General features: G+C 39.6%; 2 protein-coding genes across 16 annotated transcripts in view; one reads left to right on the top strand and one right to left on the bottom strand.

Moving 5' to 3' along the window:
- The window catches only part of TSPAN5 (tetraspanin 5), a 137,636-nt gene extending 135,927 nt beyond the window's left edge, over positions 1–1,709 (top strand). The window contains exon 10 of the mRNA XM_038400669.2: positions 1,635–1,709. Coding sequence (XP_038256597.1) covers positions 1,635–1,676 — 42 coding nt within the window. The 3' untranslated portion in view covers positions 1,677–1,709. The remainder of the gene's footprint in view (positions 1–1,634) is intronic.
- Positions 1–12,547, bottom strand: part of RAP1GDS1 (Rap1 GTPase-GDP dissociation stimulator 1) — a 171,251-nt gene that overhangs the window by 15,320 nt on the left and 143,384 nt on the right. For 9 of the 15 annotated variants that reach the window (XM_038400650.2, XM_038400657.2, XM_038400651.2 and 6 more), the window contains 4 exons: positions 9,775–9,900; positions 7,223–7,362; positions 2,686–2,812; positions 919–1,047 (listed from right to left, as the gene is read on the bottom strand). In XM_038400650.2, the coding sequence (XP_038256578.1) occupies positions 919–1,047; positions 2,686–2,812; positions 7,223–7,362; positions 9,775–9,900 (522 nt within the window). Of the gene's footprint in view, positions 1–69; positions 829–918; positions 1,048–2,685; positions 2,813–7,010; positions 7,148–7,222; positions 7,363–9,774; positions 9,901–12,547 lie in introns of those variants that run through there. The other 6 variants (XM_038400658.2, XM_043513661.1, XM_043513663.1 and 3 more) reach the window with 4 other exon arrangements.

The following is a 12,547-nucleotide window of genomic DNA, read 5'->3' as shown; positions in this document are numbered from 1 at the left end:
TATTGCACAGTTGTCAAAACAATCCAAAGTTTGATGGAAACCGGCTCAATCATTTTTAAGTTCTGAATGTTTAAAGGTGTCCTGTTTACAAGGGATGTTAGAACAGGTTTTGTTCATCTTTACACAGTGCCCTAGAGTAAAGTGTCTCAGAAAGTTGGCACAAGCAGTTAAGGCCTATAGAGCACAGGGTTTTCCTCAGGGAAGGAATGCCCCTCACCCCAAGCAAAGAGGTGGCATGCAGGCACCATTTTAGCAGCGCTTGTTTCTTTTATCACCCCCATTTCCATTTATTCTTTATATTTTCTTTTTCCATTTTCTAGCATGTCTGGTTTTTACATTTTTTCTTTTAATTTTTTTTCGTTTAAAACAAAAATAAGGAGATTCCTTGCTCGGGGGGGGGAGAACCAACCCTAACTTTACTGTAGTGTTAAGAAAAACTAAGTGTGCAAATGATAGGAAACATGGAGTTAAAGGCAAATGCTAAACTCCCTGCTATATGCTTGTGTATTGGCACAGGTATACCAAAGTGCTGAGTGCCCCTGAGGTCCCACTGAAGTCTGGAAATTAGGGAGAACTCAGCACCATGCAGGAGCTATAGACTGAGTTATTACTATTACATGTTACTTATTATGCAAAAAATATACTCTAATATTGTCCAGCATTGAGTTGTTATACAGCCTTCTGTACACATGGTAGAGCTGATTTCCTTCTCTCTCAACTCTATAAATTAGGAGGGACTTCACCGTAGTCAGTGGAGTTATGTCCATGTACAACTAGTGTGAGTGGAGAATTAGGCCCAGTGTATCTAGTAGAGGCCCAACGTCCAAGCTGAAAAAAAAGTTTAGTTTTTAAAGGTGTGGCGGGGGGGTGGGGGGGAGAGCAAGGAGCAGAATAAAACAGCACCTTGTAAAAACTCACCAGATCCCATAAGAGCACAGATCAACACCATGGAGTTGTATTTGATTTCTGGAGCACTCCTCTCATCTGAGAGCAGTCTGTGTAGAATCTGGACTAGTTTAGCATTTTCAAGATCCTTCTCAGCAGTGACTGCAATACAAATAAGTGAAAGTTGTAAATCCAAGAATATTAGTCATTTTTGATGCACAATGTTTGGCCACGTACTGAAATATTTATCTCCTGCACTGTAAAAGTGGTGCTGTGAAGTCTTCAAGAGTTGCCTGATATGAAATGAAACAAATATGTATTTTTAATGTTACAATGTTAAGTCCTTGTGAAATAGTTTTGTATTTAAACTAAAATCCTGATGGAAAATCCACTCCGCATTCTAAATACTGAGAAGCCAACTCCTGCTAGCCTTCCTCAGTCAAAACTCACATTGACTAAATTCTTTCCAGACTTTTGTGGGAATGAATACTGAGGGTGTGATCTTCTAAATCAAAAGGAACTGAGGGCGCTCAGCACCTATTGAGAGTGCTCAATACTTAGTAGGATCAGGCCTTGAGTAAGGAGTACGTGATTTGGGCAAAGTTTTATTGGGACATCGTCAACTTAGTTTAGGCCCAAAATGTAATTGTTTGAAGACAAATGGGAAGGGAGTAAAAGACCAAAATGAATAAAAATATTTTCTCTTTCAATGTGATAAATTTATTTTTATATCTAATGCTTTTTTGCAGTGTTTTGGAAGCAGAACACAACAGCATTCTGCTAGTACATGAGAACAAGAGATTAAACTGACCGCAAAAGTAAGTAATGTTGAATCATCTAATTCTATTGTCCAAGATGAGGGAAGTACAAAGAGCAAGCGAGCAGGATAAATGGTGGAAAGGAAAATGCATTTTTTAAAATTCTTTCAACTTTAGCAAACTTTAAGGTGCTAGCAACACAGGACACGGAATTTAAAAATGCATGATTTTTATATTGATATTATCAAAAAATCTATTTTTGTTGCTGAGAAATTTAACAAAACCAGTAATAGCCATTATCTGAGCAGTACCCACCATTTCACTAGCTTCCCCATGACTGCATCAGCAGCTAGTCAATGTCTTATCTTAGCAGTTCTCACTAAACTGGTTTAGGATGTCTACATTCAAGTGTAGCCAGAACCAGGTCCTATTGAAAACCTTTTACTAGATTAGCCTCCTGACTAGGCTAGAACAATTTTTTTAAATCACATGGTTGATGGTGTCTCCAGGCTGAAATGTAATTATAAATATGACATCCTGGGGTCCCATGCTTATCATCTCTGAGTCTCCACAGCATTGTTATCATGTAAAAAGATGATTTTTCTAACTATTAAGTCATTGCTAACTCTATCTAGGATCTGAAAAAAGAAAAGGAGTACTTGTGGCACCTTAGAGACTAACAAATTTATTTGCGCATAAGCTTTCGTGAGCTACAGCTCACTTCATCGGATGCATTTGGAAACCTGTCATTAGGATCTGAAAGTCATTCTTGGGCCTTTCTCGTTCACACATCATCACCTGTAATAAAGATTCTGCAAGGCAAACTTGATCTGTGCAACCCCGTTTTTGCCTATATGTGGATATGTTAACATAGATTCCCATGCTCATGACAGCAAATATAGTGTCAAACTGGTAGATTTCTGCAGGATCCCATACAACTCTACCCACGGAACTCACTTCTACTTGGATTTTCCAGCCCCTGAGCCTCTGTTGAGCACAGACTAAAGGGAAAAGAAGAAGAGCTAACCATCAGGATACTCACCTAATTCTAACGCTGCTATTAGTGCCAAAGCGACAAGAGCTTCGTTTTGCATTATTACATGTTCACTAGTTGCCATGGTAGCTAAATGCTTGATGCCACCGCTCTGAACAATGGTCCTAATTACATCCTAAAATAAATAAAAATAACAGGACTGAAAAAAGTTTGCATTACACATTAACAGAATTAAATCATTTAGTTGTGATGTATGCTGTAAGTACATGTATGTACAGTTACATAATACACACACACACACGTATACGTGTGTGTGTGTGTACCTACAGGCCAGTGGTTCTCAACGAAGGGTACACAGAGGTCTTCCAAGGGGTACATCAACTCATCTAGATATTTACCTAGTTTTAAAACAGGCTATATAAAAAGCACTAACAAAGTCAGTACAAACTAAAATTTCATACAGACAATGACTTGCTTATACTGCTCTATATACTACACACTGAAATATTTATATTCCAGTTGATTTATTTTATAATTATATAGTTAAAATGAGAAAGTGAGCAATTTTTCAGTAAGTGTCTCCTGTGCCACTTTTGTATTTTTATGCCTGATTTTGTAAGCAAGTAGTTTTTAAATGAGGTGAAACTTGCGGGTATGCAAGACAAATCCGACTCCTGAAAGGGGTACAGTAGTCTGGAAAGGTTGAGAGCCACTGGTATAGTATGTAAACATATTATCACACACATCTGGTTAAATTATGTAATTGTTGGGTTAACCAAAAGTTTGAATTAAGCAATATTTGGTTAAGTCTGTTCCTTACCCCTCTTCCAGGTTATACTGGATGACATTGCTGTCGTGTTTTGTAGACCAATTTGCTCTAAAAGGGACTGCCCTCCAGCTAACCCTGAGCCCCATTTAAAATCAGCCAATCTGCAAAGACAACTAGCTTTCTTCTCATTATCCTGTAGTGTTGAAACCCCCGCATGCAGCCTGTTAGAAGCTGTCCAGCATCCCGTTGCTATGCTCTGAGTATGGAGACCCAGAACGACTCTTTGTAAGCTTGGTTTTCAATCCCCCATCATCCAGAATGCCTCTTGTCCTTGGATTTCGGGATGACCCTCAAGACCTTTAGAGAAGGGAGGTTGTTCTGTATTCCAATTTATTTAATAATGGAAATTGTAGACTAGGAAAATGTGAAAAACAAAGTACATCGGCAGGAAGTGAATAATGTTCTCAAAACTGGTAATAAACATGAGACCATAAGGAACAAAGGTTACAAAATACAGATGTATTACTTTTTGTTCTAAAACCAGAAAAAAATACTTTTCCTGTTGCCCAAGACCTAGGAAACAAAAATCTTAACTGGATTAAATGCTCTTGGAGTAGTTTATCATAGACATTTAAAAGACTCTGTCAATGTTTTTAGGTCCAAAATTTTACTTGTATTTGTAATAAAATGATGGATGAAGGCCTCTGAGTTCTTTATTTATTTTTGGTTATTTTTTTTTAACTAGCCTTTTTCATAGGACCTACAAACCTCACATTGTTAAGTGCTTCTCCTGGAGCTAACATCAATCAATTTACTTTCAAGCTTCTGCGATGTCGTTACAAATGAGAGTAAGGGGAGGAAAGAAGCTGTTTACATGAGATACTACATTGTGTGGCAGTTCTCACTTCTGAGTGCAAGTCGCATCTGCAAAACATGTGCCCCAAAATCAGGTAACTGTGTATGCTGCAGGGTAGTTGCACAGGCAAATGCATTTTTGTTTCACAGGTGCATCTTAAGCACCGAAGTTTGAAAATGTGGCCTGCCTTTTAAATGAAAATTTGATTTGTCACTTCAGTCCTTTGAGTAAGATGATTAAAGTGAAATGCAACGACAAGGAGATGCAATAAAATATATCCTTCTATGCTCCCCTTTCTAACTGCAGCGACAAACCAAAAACCACAAACTGAGCCACGTGCTTAGAATGATTTATGTTCCAGTGCTTGCATAGATTATTGCCATCAGATTTTGTGCACAAGGAAACAAAAAATGCAAGCATAAGCTTGGAACCTCGAAATGTCTTCAGATAATCATGCTGAAGCTTCACATTTCTCAAAACAACAACTGAATGGAAACACTTGGGACTAGGTTAGTCTCTGAGCTTACTGCCTAAGAAATTCACAGCCAAAAAGCTCTTCACTTAATTTTGAATTACCTAATGCACATACATATGTAAAAATGGTTATCTTTCTTTTACTTGCCATTAGACTCCTCTCTACTAAGTGCTGAGGACCTCCTGCAAAGCTTCTGCTGAAGTCACTGGGGATTGAGACAAAGAACCTCTCTCTATAATTTTCTACAGAAGGGCTTAAGTGGCTTTGAGCCCAAGTCCCATTTTCAAAAGTAACTCAGATGTCTAAGTCTCTTTGAAAGTCAGTGGGGCCTAAACATCTAAGTCACGGAGGCACTTTTGAAAATGTCATCTTATCTTTTTTAGGTGCATGAATTTAAAATATTAATGAAAGTACAGTAAAGAGCCATGCAGCTATGCCAACAACCAAACCTAGAGGGCAGTGCAAGTATAAAATTAAAAAAGAGTAAACTCATTTTTCCACTGTGTTGAAGGGCAGTCTTTGAGCCTCTAAAAGCTCAGAGATTCTTCTGCACTGAGTGATTTTTGCTAAATTCTGTGTTTAATACAAACATTAGCTGTTCCGTGCCAGTGTTTGTATCTTTGCTTTACATTTTTGAATGCAGTCACCCTGCCACAGACTTGTAAAAACTCACATCTCTGCTCCCATGGTTTCTTAAAATAGCAGCTGAATTCTCCAAATGCACATATTACTTGCGGACTGTGAGGAAAAAAAGGTATTCAGAATTCTGGGAAAAATTAATACTGACTAATTTTAGAGGCTGAATACAAGCCATATGATGGGCAGGAGAAATATGAGAATACCCCTTGAATAGGAACTGACCGTGTAAAGGGGTAACTACCCACAGATCCCACTGACTTAAATGGGAGCTGAGTAATCTCAGCATCATGCAGGATCAGGCCCACAATGCGCATCTGTTTCTGCTTTGCAGTGCGGTTCGTGAATCAGGTCATTCTTAACTTGTGAACATATTTCTCAAATAGCATTTCCCAATATCGGGCTTGATCCTGCACTGCATACTTATACAAGTAACCACACTGAATCAATGGGTAAAATATAGGCCTGGCATAAGGAGGAACTACTCTCAGTGGTTGCAACAGGCAGGGCTGGCTCCAGCTTTTTTGCCGCCCAAAGCAGCGGAGGGGGGAAAAAAAAAAAAAAAGCAACTGAGCTGCCGCCGAAGAGGAAGAGAGGGAATGAAGGACCCACCGAAGACCCTGATGTGCTTCCCCAATAAAACACACAGTGCTGCCCCTTTCTATTGGCCGCCCCAGACACCTGCTTCCTTTGCTGGTGCCTGGAGCTGGCCCTGGCAACAGGAGTCACACCTGCTAATCCCAGAGCTTTCTTTGGTCCAATATGACTACACAGCTAAGCAAGGAGTGCAGGTTCTGATCTTTCATGTATTTGTATAAACTCTGTGTAGTGTAGCTAACATGGTGAGGAGTGTATTAGAAGTGCATTGACAGACAGCTAGTATTATCTTTATACCTTGAGTATACACAAGGATACCTTTGTAAGAAAATGTTTATAATTGAACAACTCATTGAAAGCTTGAAACTGATCAAGAATAGCACTGAAACACTTTATATAAAAACGGGCCGCGATTCTTTATCTCCTTTACGCAGGTGTAAATCTGGAGTAAAGTCATTGATAGTGAATGGAGTTACTATGGATTTACACTAGTGTAATTCAGAGCAAAATTTACCCCACTGACATTTATAAGTTACAGTATAAATATATGTAGGTCAAACTTTGGGCCTACTAACCTAGATAGTGTCCCTTTAACAGGCTTCTTATTTATAAAACAAATAGTTTTTTAATCAAATAAATGGCATTTATATTCAACTTGGTGCTAATGTCTGATTGACAGGCTATGAATTCTCCAGGAGCCAGAAGTCCCATGTTGTTACAAGCTAGAGATACAGCACAGGAATTAGTCATACAATTTCCTTGTCACTCTTTCCTACCAACATGGCTCAATCCTAACGAGATGGATCATTTCTAGGAGATGACAAGTAAGTCTCCATGTCCAATCAATCTTTGGCCTTTCTTCCGAGAATACCAACAAAGCTGCTTAATGCCTGTCCAATAGAAACTGGAGACAAGCCACTGGCTTATTTCAAACACTCATCAGAAGGGGACTTTTAAATCAACATGGGTCCAAATGGGATTCATATAGATGACTCGGAGACTGTCAGTCTCCATTTGTCAATCTTCTGAGACATCCAGTCCCATTACAAAATATGGCCATAATTTCTGCAAGCTAATTTGCTTGGGTGGACTCTCCTTGGTGTAACTGGGGCTCCCAACAGGCACAGACTCCATTCACGCAGATCTCATTGCAGGGGGTCAAGGCCTGTATTCTAAACTGAAAATAGAGCATGGCATGACTTTCTTTTAAAGACTCTCCACATGAACTGAATTTTTTCCACCAGTAACTTACTTTTGATTTGCTATGTCGTATAAGTGCAGAAAGCAGTCTGTTTGACTCCCCCATCACACCTGCATGGTCCTTGGCTTCACACCATTCCACCAACCGTTCAACCAATTTCACATTCTTTCCCAGCTGTTCAGCAGCTTCTGCTGCATATGATACAAGCCAAAATAAAACAAGGTTGTCATTTTTCAGCATGTGTCAGAAATATATGCATGAAAGTTTCTAAGAGGAAGAAAAATCATAAACAAGAATCTTGTTACTCTGTGCTAATAGAGGGAAAGTCCCAGTTTGCATTAGTGAGCAAAATTGGTAAAAAATCGGGATGGGAGTGAATTGCAGAAAAAATTTCACAACATATTGTCCTGGGACACTTTTTTTCTGGATGAAACTTTAAAATTTGAAATATTTTGACCATTGCAGTTTATGGATTATCGAATACTAGAGACAAAAAAGGTGACACATTCCCAGTAAGCCAATTCATAGATCTATAGATTTTTAAGGCCAGAAGGACCATTGTGATCATTTAGCTGACCTCCTGCATTAAACAGGCCCTAGGACTTTCCTAAATTAATTCTTTCTTCAAATCCAATAGCTGTGACTGAACTAGAGCAGATCTCTTTAGCAAAACATCCAATCTTGATTTAAAAATTTCCAATGACTGTGAATTCACCACAATCATCGGTAAGTTGTTCCAATGGCTAATTTCTCTCACTGTTAAAAATATGCACCTTTATTTCCAATCTGAAGTTGCATAGCTTCAAATTCCAGCCATTGGATGTTGTTGTCTAAAATCCTCTATCATCAGATTTCTGTTCCACTTACAGACTCTGATCAAGTCACCCTTTAACCTTTTCACTGCCAAGTTCAATAGATTGAGCTCCTGGAATCTCTCTCTAAGGCATTTTTCCCATCCCTTAATCATTCTTGTGGCTCTTCTCTGCACCCACTCCAATTTTTCAACATTCTTCTTGAAACATAGACACTAGAACTGGACACAGTATTCCAGTAGTGGTGACACAAATGCCATATACAAAGATAATATAGCCTCTCCTCTCCTATTTGATATTCTCAATATGTAGAGTGCTGCATCACTCCTTCGAGGGGAACAAGTGAAAATAAAGGTGGTACCACTGGCTCTGTTCTGAAGATGATAGGGCCATGCCCCTCCTTCACTGGAAGGAAAAAAAGGAGCAACAGAACTGGCAGCTGTCCTATCTCCCCTCAGCACAGAACAGGATAGCCATCTTTACCTTCACCGCTGTCACCTCGATGCCTGTTCTCAGGACACACAAGTACAGAGGAAGTGGGGCTGCCTCTGAAAGGAGGATGGCACTGGTCTAATGGCTTCCATGTTTTGTTCATCTCTGCAGGAGTGAAGAAACTAGATGGCAGCCTTTAACAAGGCCTGGGGAACAGTGGACAACCTAGTCCCCCAACAACATCAGTGGGAGCAGGAGCCAGCTAGAAGAGAGATGGGGAAGCAAGTTATGTGCCCTTGTCCTGTCTCAGGATGGTACTGAGTACCACGGTTGGGTTCAGAGGTGATGTAGCACTGTCCCATTGATTCACAAAGTAGTTTGATGTCCTTCTTAATGACCTAATTTCCAGAGCTTGCCAATCTGTGCTGCAGCGAGGAGCAAACCAGCAAGTCCACACTCGGGGCACAATTGTAGTTTACCATTGTACAGTTTAGTAAGGCTGTCCTATACTTTAGTTACAGATTTGCTGTGGTATACTCATAAATATACCACTATATCATCCATTGCTATTAGGTAAAAGGATGTAAATATTCAAAAATGGAAACCAGACATCTACTGTACTTACAAACCCTTGTGAATTTTACAAGAGCTAGTATTTACAAACTATGGCGGAGGGTTGGTGGAAGCTATTTGATATAGCAATTTAAAAAGATGCTTGGAATTTAAAGAAAACACCAAAGAGTCATAGAGACTCTTTATAGCCTTCTGTGGTTTGCCACTTTATTTATGATAGTTCTAGCCACTATGTGATAGCTGCAAATTACATGACATTTATTCAGTTTGAAATGGCAATTTATCAATTATTAAATGGATCAGCCCATTTAAGATAAAGTACAGAAAAGTGGGAACTGAGTAGCACAACATGAGATCAAAACACCTGCAGTTAGATCCATATTCATAATGTGCCAGTTTAGAAGAATGCTGAAATAGAAAAGTAAATAAGTGTCTGAAACATGTTCCCATTGTCCATGGTAGTCAATCCAGAATTTTTAAATCAGTTCATAAAAATAAGAGGAGTACTTGTGGCACCTTAGAGACTAACAAATTTATTTGAGCATAAGCTTTTGTGAGCTACAGCTCACTTCATCGGATGCATTCAGTGGAAAATACAGTGGGGAGATTTGTATACATAGAGAACATGAAACAATGGGTGTTACGATCATATTTCTCTCATTGTGCTAAGACTTGAGAAAAAGTAAAAACAAAAAACAAAAAAAAACCCTATTTTTCTTCTAGAAGAGCCTTAACAGATTATACCAGAGAGAGGATCACAGAACATAAAGAACTGCTAATTTTTACCTTGTGCATCTATTAACATTCTTAACGTTCCCAGCAGCTTGAATTGAACTGGGGGCATCTCCGATCTGAGAAATTTAAGTACTGCTTCTGCAACGCCAGCTGATAGCATCTTAGCCTTATTTACAACTACACGAATAAAGAACAGAAATTATCTCACAAATCATTTTTGATGATGTACTTAAACTAGATGGAGACTGTCATTTCCAAGACATTCAGGAGCAGTTTTTCTATGCACACCAAAAAATAGCATACTAATGTATACATTGTGAGCATGCACACACGCACACACAAACACCACACACACTTTATATACATTATTTTATGGTTACCTAGACACAATGTGAATTTGAATGTTTTGTTCTTATGCATAAATCTAATTTCCAGTGCTCAGCCTGAGTATCTCAGCTGAATGCCAGAGTCCTCTACATGGACAATGAGTACGAGAGCAGGAGTAGAGACCTTCTGGAGAGACAATTCCCCCCTAAAGGTTTGGAGTAGACGCCGTATACTGAAGGATCAGGTTAGTGGGGGGGAAACTCTTGCCCTGCCCCAGTACACTGTGCAAACACCAGTGTGGGATATCCTGCAGGGAGTGAGCATTCCTTGTGCAGCCTCCTAAATCCTCTCTCATCCCATGTGGTGAAACTACACAGATTCCACCTCCATAAGGCTCTCCACAAGGGGTGAGGAGGCGACAGGGTTTGCCCCATACTATGCTTAATGAAAGTGATACATTAGTTCATATTCTAAATAGTACTTAAGAGGAAGTACCCTGCTGTGGCAGATATTCCTTGGTTCCCAAGGTTCTATATATTGGTTTGAGACCAATCCTGCACATATTCATGGGAGGCTGGCCCACTGAAGTCGGTGGGACAACTCGACTGGATAAGGTGAGCAGGAGATGGTTCTCTAGCATTTTTAAAGGCATGCGAATTTAGTAGGTATTCATGTTCAGTCTCAGAAAGTTAGTATTTTCTAAAATTAAATGTATGCAGTAAAAAGAGTAAACTGAATAAAGAGAATGATTTTTGGCTCAGGTCATTGGAAAGTATAGGTTTTATATATAAACATTATATATTTCCTTTGGCTTTTATGTGAATATTCATGTTTTATGTTCAAGTGAACAAAAATTGACACACATGATTAAAAATGACAAAATAGATTCATAGATACTAAGGTCAGAAGGGACCATTCTGATCATCTAGTCCGACCTCCTGCACAACGCAGGCCACAGAATCTCACCCAACCACTCCTATGAAAAACCTCACTTACGTCTGAGCTATTGAAGTCCTCAAATCGTGGTTTAAAGACTTCAAGGAGCAGAGAATCCTCCCTTAAGTGACCCGTGCCCCATGCTACAGAGGAAGGCGAAAAACCTCCAGGGCCTCTTCCAATCTGCCCTGGAGGAAAATTCCTTCCCGACCCCAAATATGGTGATCAGCTAAACCCTGAGCATATGGGCAAGATTCACCAGCCAGATACTACAGAAAATTCTTTCCTGGGTAACTCAGATCCCATCTATCTAATATCCCATCTCAGGGGATTAGTCCTATTTACCCTGAATATTTAAAGATCAATTAATTACCAAAATCACATTATCCCATCATACCATCTCCTCCATAAACTTATCGAGTAGAATCTTAAAGCCAGATAGATCTTTTGCCCCCACTGCTTCCCTTGGAAGGCTATTCCAAAACTTCACTCCTCTGATGGTTAGAAACCTTCGTCAAATTTCAAGTCTAAACTTCCTGGTGGCCAGTTTATACCCATTTGTTCTTGTGTCCACATTGGTGCTGAGTTTAAATAATTCCTCTCCCTCTCCTGTATTTATCCCTCTGATATATTTATAGAGAGCAATCTTATCTCCCCTCAACCTTCTTTTGGTTAGGCTAAACAAGCCAAGCTCCTTACGTTTCCTTTCATAAGCAAGTTTTCCATTCCTCGGATCATCCTAGTAGCCCTTCTCTGTACCTGCTCCAGTTTGAATTCATCCTTTTTAAACATGGGAGACCAGACCTGCACACAGTATTCCAGGTGAGGTCTCACTAGTGCCTTGTACAACGGTACTAAAACCTCCTTATCCCTACTGGAAATACCTCTCCTGTTAGAAGAAAAGCAGTACTTGTGGCACCTTAAAGACTAACAAATTTATTAGAGCATAAGCTTTCGTGAGCTACAGCTCACTTCATCAGATGCATTACTTGTTAGTCTCTAAGGTGCCACAAGTACTGCTTTTCTTTTTGCGAATACAGACTAACACGGCTGCTACTCTGAAACCTCTCCTGTTGCATCCCAAAACCGCATTAGCTGTTTTCACAGCCATATTACATTGGCGGCTCATAGTCATCCTATGATCAACCAACACTCCAAGGTCCTTCTCCTCTTCCGTTACTTCTAATTGATGCGTCCCCAGCTTATAACTAAAACTCTTGTTATTAATCCCTAAATGCATAACCTTACATTTCTCACTATTCAATTTCATCCTATTACTATTACTCCAGTTTACAAGGTCATCCAGATCCTCCTGTATAATATCCCGATCCTTCTCTGAATTGGCAATACCTCCCAGCTTTGTATCATCTGCAAACTTTATGAGCACACTCCCACTTTTTGTGCCAAGGTCAGTAATAAAAAGATTAAATAAAATTGGTCCCAAACCTGATCCCTGAGGAACTCCACTGGTAACCTCCCTCCAGCCTGACAGTTCGCCTTTCCGTAGGACCCGTTGTAGTCTCCCCTTTAACCAATTCCTTACCCACCTTTTGATGTTCAT

Source organism: Dermochelys coriacea, chromosome 4 (assembly GCF_009764565.3).
Source record: "Dermochelys coriacea isolate rDerCor1 chromosome 4, rDerCor1.pri.v4, whole genome shotgun sequence".
Taxonomy (NCBI): Eukaryota; Metazoa; Chordata; order Testudines; family Dermochelyidae; genus Dermochelys; species Dermochelys coriacea.
The sequence above is the reverse complement of the archived record's forward strand: the minus strand, read 5'-3'. Positions and strand labels throughout refer to the sequence as shown.